Here is a 15,254-nt window from a genome sequence, read left to right as displayed (position 1 = left end):
GCCACGAGTTTAGAAAGATCACTGAAGCCAGAAGCCAGAAAAGGTCATCAGATATAAAGAGGTGACAAAGACTGTGTTGCTGGACATCATTAACTCTTCTCAGGATTTCAAAGTTTTTAAAAAAACCTTTGAGAGTGGTCTCTTTATCGGTGGACAAAGCCAGTGAGCTTTTCTACAGTGGGCGACTTGGCTCATTAGATTATCTGTCAAGACCTGCTCACCTAATGCTGAATAGGACATATTACAAATGTCTGTATAAAGCCAGACAGCCTCAAGGGTTTGAAAATATTGAAAGAAAGGCATATGGTCTAGATGTTAAGTCAACACATGAACGCAGAACCTGCCCCTGACTGTGCGCAGATTGTCTGGGTCCTTTGCCTTTTACAGAGGCACTGATTATTCGATGCACCTGTCAGCGTGAGGCCCCACATGCCTCACATACTTGTGCTCCTCTGTGTCGCTCCTACCAACTCTTACCTTTGTCTTCCTCCCCTGCCTTGCTTGCTGATAAACACATCTCTCTTGTATTCTACCATCTTCTTTTGAGCTCTGCTTTTTCTAGCCCCTGGCTATTCCTCTTTTTTTGTTGCTAGAAACACACTGGAGGACTAGCTTGTCACATATTTAATGACTGGCTAAAACAGCATTTTCATGCATTCCCCTTGTTGAATTGAGTGCACGAAACTGCACTGCAAATTCGGGCACACACACACACTAAAACTAACAAGGACAGCTGCTTGGATCAGACCTAATACAACACTCTTGAATTTCAACCAGACATGGTGGTGTTAAAACACTCAAGGTTCACAGTTGATCTGAACTGGCCAAGTGATAACAAACATGTTTGACATGTAGCACCTGCCGTTTGGACTACTGTACAGGAAAAAAAAAAGATGAAGACCACGTACTATCAACAGCCAATCACAGCTGACCTCACAGCGAGCTAATTATGGCTGCCTGCCATCATTAGTGATACGTTTTTGATTGCACAGAAATCCCTCAGACATTAGAAATGTTGACATCGATGACATATTGAGAGCTCTCGTGATAATCTGTCATTGTGCTTGTGACATCTCTGCCTACTCAACTAGTTTGAGCACATTGATGACGAAGAGTCCAGATCTCAGAGAAATGCATTGTTTGGTGTTGATTAGTCTGTTGAAAGACCTCTCGTGGTGCCAAATGCAGCTATGGCTGGTCTTCATGTAAATAAGGTCCGTTCACTGTCTTGCATTACAGGCGATGTCAAGTCTTGTCCAGATTTAGAATTAAAGTCCAAAGCCCTGCTAGCAGGCAATCAGCAATGTGTCTTTTACATTTGGTCATCTTTTTTGTTCTCAGTTGACATTTTAGGTTCGTACTAAGGAGTGCAGATAAAGCAGGACAAGAGCCCACGCAGTTCTCAAAACTGAATGGCTCATCCACTTGTGAGCATCAGTGTATATGTTCAAATGTTCGCTGCCAATGAAATGTCAAGTGTTCAAAGATAACATTAGGATTGGTCTACTTATAAAAAGAATACCTTAGCAAATAAAATGGAACATGGTTGCCACTGACCCTATTATTATTATTATTATTATTATTATTATTATTATTATTATTATTATTGTTATTATTGTTATTATTATTACTACTACTACTACTACATTATTAATATTATTCTCTGGTGTTAATCAGCTCTGATGGAAACAAAACACCCAGATATAGACACTAGTATTTGCGCCTCTTCAAGACAAGGGAAAAAAAACAAAAACATTTGAAGGTTGCAATTTTGTAGAAAGATCAGCATGAGTACACGAAAATAAACACTTCGAAATAAATAAAATAAAAACAAATCTTCTCCCTCTGCCTACTGCCTTTTCTCTCTTTCACCTACCCCTCTCTTTTCTAACACCTTAAGCCAGGCGAGCTCACACCTTATTAACTGCCAGTTTTCAGCGTTATCATAGTTAATTACCAGGACTAATCTCTGCTAATGACGACATTATGAGGTGTACAGTACATGTAGCAGCGTGGCCAATATGGGAGATAACCAAAGGAGGCTTAAGTTCAGGAATAACCCAGCTTATCTGTGTTCATATGGTTCATTCTGTGCCTGTGTGTAGGTGTGGTGTTTGACAGAGAGGGTGAGAGAGCGGAAAAGGGAGAGAGTGTGTGCTTAAAAGTGAAAAAAAAAATAGGTAGTATTGGAGGGCGTTTGAAAGAGATGCTGTGAAAGACAATGAGGAATGACAGCAGCAGTCTGGAGAAATTTGATAGTCAGAAAAACAATATAGTAAGCTGCATCGCACAAGACGAGCCTTTTCGGTGTTTCAAATATAAAAAAAAAAAAAAAAAAACGGGCCAGTGCAAACAATACCAAATGGTGCCTTACTACACAGAGAGTAATCTGGTATTTATTCTTCTTCGTTGTACTTTGGGTAGACAGAAGTTTATAGGCATAATCAAATTAGGTATGCATTCTTTAAGAAGCACATTGGAGAAAAAAATCATAGCTGGTGGTTGATCCAGATGTACTGTAAATTGTGCCTTATTCCTCTCTTAAAACTAAATCCTGTTTTTAAAAAAAGAGAGCTTTTGGGAACTGATATCTCAAATACGTTTCAAATCTCTGTAAATTGACTTGCCTTGTTTACCAAAAGGGTTGCAAATTAGTGGTTATCTCCAAGTGTTACGTTCTAAACACAATGGGCAGGTAGCTCCTCTGTGTTTTTTACTCAGTGACAATTGAACACATCTGTTGTCAAGATCAAACCTGGGCCTGTACACTTCCCAGGAACAGGACAATTTCTTTAACCTCATAGCTGTGACAGCAGCAGAAAACAAAGACAGAAACGTCGGGATGGCTGTTTTTTTTTGTCTCTCCATTGGCTGTCAACCAGTATGTGTGGGTGTGTGAGAGAGCATGAAGAGTGCTACAATCAGGAGGGAAAGCACACACAAACAAAATCGGAGACCTCAGCTGTGCCACGCTATTACCTTGAGGACGACATCTCAAAACGCGGTCCACGGAGTGTTCAACAAATAAAAAGAGGACTAAAATTACGAGAGACGAGGGTAATTTACTTTGCCTTTAGCAGTTAATCCATTATGAATGCACACAGTGAGGCGCAGACACACACTTTGAGCTGAAACAATAGAACCATATTTCATCAAAGGCTGTCAAAAGCATTTGCATTAAGGCTGTAGGCAACATTTACTTCTTCCTGAGTCTGAATGCCCCCTGGAGCCTTTTGATTTTTTTACCCATTTATCGTGCACATGTACTGACATTTCAGAGCTATGTTTTTTGCCCTACAAATACTTTGTACACTTAATGGATTTGACCAGGAGTTAAGAGTTCGTACAGTGGAAATCCTAGCTTTATGCACTGAGCATGTCATGCACCCACACAACCCCAAACACTCACAGACATCAGCCCGGTCAATGAAAGGAGTGAAGGAGTGAGGAACATCAGTAGACTGAGAACTCACCCGACCTAAATCTGGTGCTCGGGGATTGTGGGTTGGAGATGGAAAGCAGCCTGTGTATGTTGTGTCACTGTTGGTTTTGCACTGCTGTGCAGGAGAAAGGAATGTATTTCATTCAAGTTCTGATTCATCATTTCCACAGGCTGACAAGATTTCCCAGCAGCCACGATAACTGACACATTAAATTAATTTGGGCAATTAGGGTGCATCTGCGTGCTCCTAGGATTACGGACAGAATGTCCTCTATTGCAGCTGCGTTTAGTTTTTAGGTTATAGGAAAGCCCACTTTCAAATACGAATCCAATTAGAGATGCAATATTTGTTCTATACTGAATTCTAACCTTATAACCAATCGCTCTTCTCCATGCTTTTCAAGGTGGTGTACAAGAACAACGACTTTAAGCTGGAGCTGTCACGGCTAGCCATCGAGCGTGACCCTAAAATAACCCTGAATGGCGACCTGGTGTTCCGCTGCGAGGACGTGGCAGCTCTGGACCCCGTCACCTTTGAGACCCCTGAGTCCTACATCTCCCTGCCAAAGTGGAACACCAAGAAGACGGGATCTATCTCCTTTGACTTCCGCACCACAGAGCCCAGCGGCCTCCTGCTGTTCAGCCACGGCCGTCCTCAGGGTCCCAAAGAGCAGAAGCCCGGTAGGGAGCTGAAGACTGATTACTTCGCCATGGAGCTGCTGGACGGGTACTTGTACCTGCTGATTGATATGGGCTCTGGGAAAACAAAGCTGAAGGCCAGCAACAAGAAGGTCAATGACGGGGAATGGTGCCACGTGGATTTCCAGAGGGAAGGGAGGAAAGGTGAGGGGTGACAACTCATCTCCAATTTGACGGTTTATTGCAATGTTTTTGAATGACAACCTCATTCGCAGTCATCATCCAATTTCACATCAATTTCATGTCATTCCAGATTCATGTCAATATTTATTTCCCATCCACCTGTGAATTCAACACCTTCATAATTGGCAGCATGTCAGTAAATTCTGAAATTCTGTAGGATTGAGTAAAACAGGTAAGTTAGAAGAAAAAATTAACTTTGTCATTTGGTGGTTTCATAATTAATGAGGCCTTAAACATATGTCCAATCCACAGTCATCTTGTATTCTGACAGTTCTGTTTTAACAACACATTCAACAAAAATATCAATTTTGTCTTGACTGACAAGCACGGACTGTATTTATTATTTGCTTTACAAATGCCTCTCACAAGGCTAGATATCTGTTGCTTGTGTCGAAGTATTTTAAAAAAAAAACACAAATCGACTAAAAAAGGAACATATTTTCAATCTATTCTGTAGATTCTGTAGGCAGCAGATTGCTTCACTGTATTCGGAGGACTCAGATGCTGTCACAGATTTGTCAGTCACAGAAAAGGGGGCTGGATTGGCTTTGACAAAATCTAAGATCCTCCAGCTCTTCATTCTCATGCAAGCCGGTCAAAACGCAAGCTCAGAAATGGTTACTCACACTGTTAATGACGCATCTACTGGCATTTGTGAATGTAGGTTTCATTTCCATACCTGTTTGTTGTGTTCCAAAGTCTCGGCCTGTATGTGGGCACAAACAAGAGCGTCTGCATGCTTTAGTGTGTGGTGTCTGATGAATGGTCTGTAGGTGGGTGAGCACCTTGGACATTATATCTCTCCCTAATGGCGTCTTATAATGAGGAAGGGGGTGAATGAGTGTGGGTGTGCGTGTGTGTGCGCACATCTGTGTGCGTGTTTTGTGTGCGTGCGCGTGATCTCACTGCTGCTCCTGCTGTAATTGGCTTTTAATAGAAAATTAAGACGGAGTCGTTAATCACTGAAAGAGAGAGGGTCTTTTGTTTCACCCACTCCCTGCTGCATTCTGCTTCCCTTCTTCTCCATTTAGCCTATTACAGACACATTACACACACAAGCACATGCGCAAAGACACACACACACACACACACACACACACACACACACACACTCTGCTCTAGTCTATGCTCCCCGTCCCCTGTATGTCCCTTTGTCAATGTTTTGTGTCTTTAAATTATCCACTCACCACTCCTCCCGACCAACCATTCACTCACTCATTCAGCCATTTGACCACTCACCCACGAACTCACCTATCCAGACAGAACACTTTGTCAATCAATTGTGTCTTCGAGCCATTAAAACATACTGTCAATCATGTGCTAAATACAAGATGTATGCTCAGCTACACACTAACCAGCTATGGTTAGATCAATGTGTCCATTTGCCAACACATCACAACGTTTTTGCATTCCAACATTGAACGTTAAACATGTGTTCTTGTTTGTGTTTGTGTCTTCAGGATCGATCTCAGTCAACAGCCGCAGCATGCCCTTCAGCTCCCCAGAGGGCAGTGAAATCCTGGATCTGGACAGCGATATGTACCTGGGCGGGCTGCCCGAGTTGAAGACAAACCTCATCCTGCCGCCGGAGGTTTGGACGGCGCTGCTTAACTACGGCTACGTGGGCTGCGTCCGCGACCTCTTCATCGATGGCAAGAGCCGCGACGTCCGCCGCCTGGCCGAGATCCAGAGTGCGCTTGGTGTGAGCAGTTTCTGCACCCGTGAACTGCAGAAGCGGTGTAGCAGCACCCCCTGTGGCAATGCCGGTCTGTGCAAAGAGGGTTGGAACCGCTACATATGTGACTGCACCGGCACCGGATTCCTGGGGACCAATTGTGAGATAGGTGAGTAGGGTTATATTGAAGGGGATGGCTAAAGGAAACTTCACTTTACAAAATAAATGCCAACGCGTCATCTCGAACATGACACACAAATTGACACAATGACCTGGTGATGAAGCAAAAATAGCCCCTCATTGAGCCATCACATATTACCGCGTTTATGAACGGTATATGAAACAATAAAAAGCTGCTAAATCATTAATGTTGTACGTGATAAAGGAAGTGTAAAAAGAGAGTTTGACGGTGAGCTGCCTTGTATCTCATACAACCAAGCAGCTGCTGTATAGTAGGAGTAAGAGCCCCACAGGGATCCATGTGTGACCCGAACGCCACCGGAGGCTGGGTGGCATTAGGGGCCTGCCAGCTGTGTGTGTGTGTGTAGAGGGGGGGGGGGGGGGATCGAGGCTGACGCACTGAGAGGAGCGGCAGTGTGGCAGAGCATCCAGGCCTACTGCCGCCATCTGTGCCAGTCACGCAAACCCAGGTGGCATATATGCCACAGTGAGGGGAGGTGAGCTAGTCAAATAGCAACCCAAACATCTGATTCATTCCAATTAGCTGCAGGCACCTCGCTTCATGGTTTGTCTCTGCACGTCCGTGAGGTGAGTGAGCCATGCCAGTATGGGATTTTGAGCGACAAGGAGGGTAATGAGGGAAGGAGGGATTGGATTCAAATCAGGACAGTGGAGGTAGAGGATGAAATGTCTCTATTTTGAAGGCGGATATTTTAACGGTTTTGTCTTTGGGTGCCCAGATGACAGGTATGGTTTCAGTAATGCTCTTTTGCCATCTAGTGGACCTTCGCGTGACTGCAAGGGAAGTCAATCCAGGCACTTTTCTGAAATCCAGCCATCTCTGTGTCGGTAGACTGAGTGCATAGATTAATTGTGTAAGTGAGTGTAAGTACAATCAATGATATGTTAAGGAGAAAGAAAACCCATAGGGTTGGTGCCTGCAAGCCATAAAACAGTAAAATAATTGATGATTTTGATTTGCCGTTACAATGGTAATGAGCACATTTTGTGTTTTTGACTAGAATAATGCTGCACCGGGTTTGTATCCCATTTCTATGTAAGTGGAGTTCATGTTAAAGAAGGCAAGGTGTGTTGGTCCATTATGTTTGGATTTGCATTGTACGTTTTTTTATAGATCACTGCGCCAACTTATTTAATGTACCATATAAAACCTCAACGTTTTAAATACCCCGTGGCACTGGCAGATGTTAGCCTATGGTGACACACATCAACCTACCCTGCAAAAGAAGAGCAGTACTCAGGGAGCTCTCACTCCGCACAGCAGTCTATTTATGGCATGGCTGATTCTAGAGAGAATAACTACGGCTCTGCCTAATGTGAAGTAGGGTGTCTCAGGAACCAGCTGCACTTATGTTGTTGACATTTTCTAAGCTTGAGGAGAGTCTCATATGGGATTCGCTCTCAGTATTTGTGCTGCTTTCATTTCTCCCCTTATAATGACTGTTTTGATTTTGTGCTTTGGGTGGTAGATTTGTAATCTCATTGAAAATTTAAAAAGGGAGTCCTGGGCATATAATTCTGCACACTTCCAAATATAAGCCTGACACAGATGAGGACAATTAAAGTCATTTACACACCAACATGGTGAACAACATAAAGGAGTGATAACATAAACACAAGAAGAGACAAAGGCCCAGGGGTGTAGTCTACGTGCTGAAATCAAACTTTCCAATCCTCGAACATGGCTGAGAAGTGCAGCGGTGATTGACATCAATGTTTCGTCATTGTGATGAGTGTTTGGTTTACAGACACCTATGGCTTTGTTCATCATTCTTACTGAATCTTCCCTTGATCTCATCTTGCAAATATGTCACCCAAATACATCGCATTTTGACAAATGGAGGGATTTTTCTTTGTTCTGGTTACAACTGAAATGCTTAAAAGACAAAAACAGAGAAAGAAAAACGTATCTCATATAGCCCCAAGGTATATAGCCAAACCTATATAATGAGACAAACATATGTAGGCCTACTATTCTGTTAAACTGGGTTTTAATTATAACAGACAGGAAGATTTACCAAAGATAATTTGATTTAGTTTAAATTGCATTTGAACTGACATTAAATTTGACAGAGGCTGTTGATACAGAGCTGTCCTCTCCAGTGCTTATGTTCTGGATTCACCTGAGTCATTACCTCTATGAGCATTCTCTCCTGTAATGTGTCACCCACGTCTGTCCTCTCCCTCACCCATGTCCAGAGGCGACGGTGCTGAGTTATGACGGCAGCATGTACCTGAAGATCATCATGCCGGTCACCATGCACACGGAGGCCGAGGACGTGGCACTGCGCTTCATGTCACAGCGGGCGTATGGCCTGCTCATGGCCACCACCTCCAAAGAGTCAGCAGACACCCTGCGTCTGGAGCTGGACGGAGGCCGCATCAAGCTCACCGTGAACCTTGGTAACCCGATGTGATTCATTGTGGATGTCCCTGCTAACCTTTCCCTTCCCATCCCTTGTCTCCCTGTCCTCACTCTGTATTTTAGCATCGTGTACTGCTGAACATAGAAGGATGGTTTGACATTTTGAGTTTTACAGCATTATTTTTTTTTCCCATTGTCAGATAGTTGGGTGGGGAAAAAGCTTCTAAATTTGTCCCTGAGATTTATTTTGCATGACAGAGCAAGCTTTATTTCATTTCATATGTTAAGTAAAGTACATATACAGTCATTTAACAAGCAAGCATATGCACTGTCCAATGGTTTAAATTAGGGGTGTGCCAAAGTATCGATACTACGATATATCGCGATATTTCGTCTTGAGGTACGTTATCGTTTTTTTGTTTTTTTTCGCCCACCACCACAACCCCTCTTCGGAGGACAGCTTTATCTTTATACAAACATAGGTATACAACCAAATAAAATTTAAAAAAATGGTTTAAGTAGCTCTGAAACCCACACATATAGATATTTAATGATAGTTGTAGTCAGTGTGTGTGTTAAGAAGAGACACTGTGCAATTTACTCTTTGTTTACTTGGCTGTCATTCATGTGAAATTGATTGACAATGTTTTGTATTTCCTGTGAAATGGATTCAGTGCAGTCAATAAATTCTGAATTTCTTCAGTGACACAGATATCATGATGTATCGTGGATGAAATTTCTTGCAATATTTCGATTATCGGAGAATCGCTGTATCGTGATATTATCATTATCGTGGGCAAAATATCGTGATAGTATCGTATCGCGAGGTACCTGGTGATACCCAGCCCTAGTTTAAATTAGGATACTAAGAGTGCTCAAAAGCCATTTATTTGAAGAAACTTAGGGACAAATACAGAAGCTTCTCCCTCACAAACTGATAAAGTGCTTGCTGCAGGAATAGAGGACCAAAGTAAAAAAGATATCTGTATCCCCAGTACAGTTATTTCTGCCTCTGTGGCGAGCCACCCTGCAGTCATTTCTGTTCCATATTCTTCTACCGCTGGTCCACACCCCGTCCCCTCTGCATTCATCTCCTTTTTGTTCCCAGTGAAGTTCCATTGCGCCTCCCCCCGTTTAAAAGCTCCATCTCTAACGGGATCCTCGGCCTGACCCTGAGCCTTTAACCCACTATCCTGTCTCTGTAAGCTTCAAGGTGGCTTTGCTTCTGTGTTGCTCCTCCTCGCAGTTCTGCTCTATTACCTTTTTTTGTGGAGTTAGCTGAGGGGGCTAGTTGGCTCTCCTTCTGCCCAGAGGCAGTGCTAAGAGGAGACAGGAATCCACATCATAAGTAGTTAGGGGATGAGCTCCAAGAAGATGAGGGTGTAAAGAGGTCTTAAAGGCAATAATAGTGGGGAGACTATCAGCAGAATTGGAGAGCAGGGTTTGTAAGATGGATGGTTTAATGGAATGGGTAAATGCATTATCTCAAATAACTGGCTGCAGGAACGCAGACCTTTTGACTTATTAAAATTTCATTGCAGTGAATATTAGCACTCTGGGGAAGATGGGTATGACCTTCCAGCTCAGGATGCTCTGAGTCTACCCCGAGCAGTGAACCTGGAGGAGCATGACAGAGGTGCACCCTGGAATTTGGGAGTTTAAGCCACCATAGAGACAGGAAGGGGGGCGTCGGGATAAACAAAGGTGGCCACTCCACTCTCTCTTCCTAGTTCTCTTTCTTTTCTTTCTCCGCCTTCTTCTCTCTTTTTCTGTCACTCATGAACACCCCACCTGGCCAAGACTCAGAAGATGGAACTTTTCATCCCTTCAATGGCCTGTATGTCTGCGGCCCATGGATCAAACAGTCAGAGTGACCGGCTCACAGCTGTAGCTGTCCGAGGTTGCACTCACATTCGTACTTACCGGCCACAGGTCCACAGCTTGACCTGTCCTTCAACCACCCACTATGCGCCAAAATTACCTAAGACCTCAAATGAATACAAAAAAAACAGTACCATTTCTGAGTTTTCAATGGGGTTGAAACAGTCACACAGTTGATTGACACAATACCTTTGTATTTTCAGCTGTTTTGCAAGGGAATTAATAGGCCCACAATCAGCAAGGAATCCTTAACATCCTTTGAAGGCTATAGTCTTTGATGAAATTATTAAAATCCACTAATTAATCATTAGGGGAGGATATCATTAGACAGATTTAATTCTAACAGTTTGCGATAGATAATGATGATAACCTGTCCAATGTGCAACATGTAAATATTCTATTGATTTATTATGAATATAATATATATTCACATGCTGTAGGGACAACTCTTACATTGTTCTTCGAAAATATTGCACTAATGTGGCTTCTACACCAAATTTCACTCATTTCTGAAACTGTTCAACAAACCATGTGGCCCATAATACATTTCGTAATGGACCTGTTTTTGTATCCAATCCCCAATCTCGTTACGGAGTGACGCTGGTCCCTGGCTGTTTGTGTCCACTATTCTGTAGCGGTTGACAGCTCGAGAACACAACCCAACCACACTGCCACATGCACACACAGTTTCTTACCACTAGATGGAGGGAAAAAGCAATGACCTATTTTAGGATATCAGATTCTGTAATGTTATAAGACTTTAATGATCCTTGAAAAGGAAGTCTGTTTACTAACTTCCTTTGGAGGGTGACCAAAGGTCAGGGTAAGCTACTGAGCAGAATTCAGTTTCTTGCTCTAGGACACTTAACCAGAATAGATGTGTGCTGATGCTCTGCCTTAGTCTTTCAATAGAAGGACAACGCACGTCAACTAACACTCCACTATTCTGCCAACACAGCTTGTAAAATAACACTTTTTGCTGTGTTTTTGTTGCACCGCTTGTAGCAAATAGTACACAAAAGGGTCTTATTTCCTGTGGTTTGTGTGCACCAGGCTTGAGGTGGCTGGGATGTGCAGATCACCCTTTCTTGTCATTTACACTATTGGGTTTCTCGTTCTCAAAGTGCTGCAGAAGGCAAGTGCGTCTCAGATTGCCAAGAAAGAGGCCCAAAGTTAAAGGTACAAGACATTGCATTTGCTCTAATGAGTGCACAGCAGCTGCAGGGAAAATGGTACGTGTACACAGTGTGTGCATAAAAGCCTCACTGTCTTAATGCTGTTGTTATGCTGGTCCTACTTAAGAAAAAACATCTGAAGTTATTTAGGCCATCTTATTCTCGCCCAAAACATTATGTGCAGTTGAAATCTTGGGGCTCTATCTCACTTGTTTAATGAAGTTAATCATATATTTATAATGTTTGAAGTATTGCATGCTTTATTCAGTGTTATTATGATTTACAAACAAGGGGGGAAAAAAACAAAAAAAAACTTTTGACATCAAATATTGAAAAAAGATTAGAATAGCAAAAAGGTTTGCCAGATGGTATGTTAAATCTTTGATGCCCTGTATTTCAGAACTCCACACAGATAGAACCTTGTATATCCAAGTACACAATTTGCATTTTCAGTCACACATAACATTTTTATTATGTATTCATATCCCAGCAAGGAGAACTGTGTATAGGGTAATACCATCATGAGGAAAGTAGAAGTGTCCCCATTATGTTTTCCGACTGTATAGACCCCGGAGTATAAGTCTTGTCTTCTGCTGTGCTTTGGGATTCTCGGGTGGAAGGAGGGTTGGTTGATGGGACTGATGGAGGAAAAGGGTGATCCTGACTCAGAGCCTGTCCCCGGATGGTGGCCCCAGAGCAATGCTTGGTTGTCTGCAGAATGTACTTTGAAGGATGTAAAATGTTTTTTTCTCTTTTATCTTTTTTCTCTCTTTCTCTCTCTTTTTCTTCCTGTCCCTTTCTTTCTCCTCTCTCTTTTCGTTTGATCTCACCATTTCGTCTCTCTCCCGCCAGATTGTATCAGGATAGACTGTAGCCTCAGTAAGTGGTTCTATCCATTTTTCTGACTAAAATGTATTTGTCTGTGCAGTGGAGCGTTTCTGCTTTTCCTCTGACCTCATGATTGACACCTCTCTCATTACACAGATTTCTGCTCTTCCATGTTTTCTTACGTTCGGATAAGCATTTTTGGGTTTCTTTTTTTTCAATTGCAAACTATTTCTTTATTTTTTACTCTCATTACCATCTATTATTTGTGTCTCTCAGACCAATTTGTTTTATTTCTCACACCCCAACTTTCAACACACATTTTTTCTTTCACTTTAATTTCCACTTTTCTCATGTAGATTTAATTAATGTTTCCCTTGCATAATGACCACACGCTGCTCTGAAATTATTTCATTGCCTCTCCCCTGCCTATTACCCATTCTATTCATTTTCCTGTCAACCTTCTCCAAAAACGCATTCAGAAAAGGGCAACTTGACACTCCCCTGTTGGATGTTCTATTTTCTATTATGCGACGCTGAGTCTCGGCTCCACTCGGCTGCACGCACAGGTGTTGCTTGTTGTCTATGTAGGACAAACTGTAGTTTTGGCCCCCAGAAAGCTAATTGCTTATCCACTGAGAGACGGTACCACCTGGTGCGTGCTTGTTTTCGGAGCAAGCTAATGTTTTTCTGCTCCATGCTGACAGAATGATAGCACACTGTTATTTCTATCATGACCAGTCACAATTGCACAACTGGCCCACAGGTAAGTGCTGCCAGCCAAAAGTGACAAAAGTGGAGAAAACCTGATGTTTGCCACAATATATGTGCTTTTGTGTGGATGTTCTTGGGTTTTTAAGACGTCTTTATGAGGGTAGAAAGACGGGGGATTTCATTTGATAAATCAGTTGTGACAACAGCAAACTAACAACTGGGGAGGCAGCATCACAAATACATGTGCTTTTTCATTTGCTTTCCTGCCTTGATTAAAAAAAGCATATTTACAGAATACTGTAAAGACTAAGTATGTATTGAGTCGCTGGTACTTATCATCAATTTGTAGTCAGATGGATGAGGTTTGGGCAGAGATCAGGGTTATATTTGGCTTTAAGTTAGAAATGTTTAAATCTTAGAGTGGTGATTAATTAATCATCAAGGCAGTGTTGTCAGTGGGAGGTGTTTCTGTGGAGTCGCACAAATGTGTTTGTATGTGAACCACACTTGCAAATGTCCTGTGCTTTCTACTGTACGTGTCACATCTCTGCACTTAAAATGCACTCAAACGCTCTTTATGTCAGACTTAATGGAGCGCAATCCAAAAACTTCAAAAGTCACCACATGGCGTGGAAGTGGCTTTAGTGTGTGACAAATTACACCACTTGTCATAATGCTTCGAGGATGCCCATATGCAGGTTGACCACTAGATGTCGTACATGCGCTGGGGATATCTCCTTGCAGCAGGGAGGAGATGGAGACGGGAGGTCTTTTTTTTTCCTCCACAGGGCCCGCAGTCGTCTCTTTGTTGGGCTAGACAGAAACTGGCTTGGGTTCTATGTAATTGTTCATCGTCTTATATGGTGGTTTAGGTCACTACCGATTTGTATGTTTCAATGTGAGAAATGTTTGAACCAGAGTATGTGAGTCGTGAGTTTTCATGTCACAATGCCATTCATGCCCTAATGAAATGTCATATAATACTTATTATTAATTTATTTATTGTTAATTCAGTGGCATCGTTTTGAATTTTGATGGGGTTATTCACAGCGCTGCTCAAGCAATTAACTGTCACAGACGTGGCACACTGAATTTCCGTCATCTTGCGAGGGATATCTTTATTTTACCATTAGACCATTGGTTAACCGAGCCCCATTGTACAGCAACGCCCTGCTTCATGGCCATAAAAGAGTATGTAAGAGGATAAAGGAGGGGGAGAGACTGCGTGGGAGTGAGAGGGAGAGTGACCAGGGAAAAAACAGACAGGGAGCAAACCTGAGCCTCAGACAACAATTTATTCAATGCCATGACATCTGCCGGTCGATTCCTCCTCCAGAGCCCTACAGTAACTAAAGCCTTGGATTCGAGTAAGAAAATATGGGTACCAAAGTCTCTCTGCTGGCTGCTTCATGCAGATAGGTTTTCTCGCCCACATTTATTTGAACTTGCGGTGGCAAGTCAAGAGGCACTATTAATGTGTCACTAAATATACATGCATTTATATTCTGACTGCACATGAACTGGAACAGCCACTGAGTGGTGGTGGAGTTGTAATGTTTCTAGCTAGTAGTCTTCACCTACAGGAATACCAGGCGACTGCTGTAGATACGTCTGGGGAGGTCTTTGCCTGGGATAAAGAGCATATCTTGTTACAATATGTTGCAAAAACAGAATAGCAGTGATCCCATCCTCTGAAACTTGAGCATCAAATCACTGCAGCATAAACCAACGTTGTTGTTGTGCATGGACACAACAAATATAGTTGGATCGAGCGAGAATGTTGTCAACTCTTTCCCCCTCTCTATCTCTCTCCTTTGAGTGATGGGCATCTCACCGAATCAAAGTGATAAGCTATGAGCCGAGATTCTGTCACTACGCTGCCTATGTCGTGCCTAAAATGCTTTCATTAACTTGATATAGTGTACCTGCATGGCACAGTAGAGAAAGATTGTGAAGCAGAAGGGGCTGCTTCTTGACCGTGTTGTGGAAGCTGAGGCTGAAAAACTCTATCCAAACTGTGAAACAAGGCAGTGCTCATCAAATATGAATTGCCCACCTGTTCAGTGCCTATTTCTCTCTGTTTCCACCTTTCGC

General features: G+C 42.6%; 1 protein-coding gene across 8 annotated transcripts in view; it reads left to right on the top strand.

Moving 5' to 3' along the window:
• nrxn2b (neurexin 2b) overlaps window positions 1-15,254 on the top strand; it is a 661,557-nt gene that overhangs the window by 315,767 nt on the left and 330,536 nt on the right. For 7 of the 8 annotated variants that reach the window (XM_030429949.1, XM_030429950.1, XM_030429945.1 and 4 more), the window contains 4 exons: window positions 3,847-4,285; window positions 5,785-6,168; window positions 8,400-8,603; window positions 12,474-12,500. In XM_030429949.1, coding sequence (XP_030285809.1) covers window positions 3,847-4,285; window positions 5,785-6,168; window positions 8,400-8,603; window positions 12,474-12,500 — 1,054 coding nt within the window. The remainder of the gene's footprint in view (window positions 1-3,846; window positions 4,286-5,784; window positions 6,169-8,399; window positions 8,604-12,473; window positions 12,501-15,254) is intronic. The other variant, XM_030429947.1, reaches the window with a different exon arrangement.

This window comes from Sparus aurata, chromosome 10 (assembly GCF_900880675.1).
Source record: "Sparus aurata chromosome 10, fSpaAur1.1, whole genome shotgun sequence".
Lineage (NCBI taxonomy): Eukaryota > Metazoa > Chordata > Actinopteri > Spariformes > Sparidae > Sparus > Sparus aurata.
This window is presented reverse-complemented; position numbering and strand designations above follow the sequence as displayed.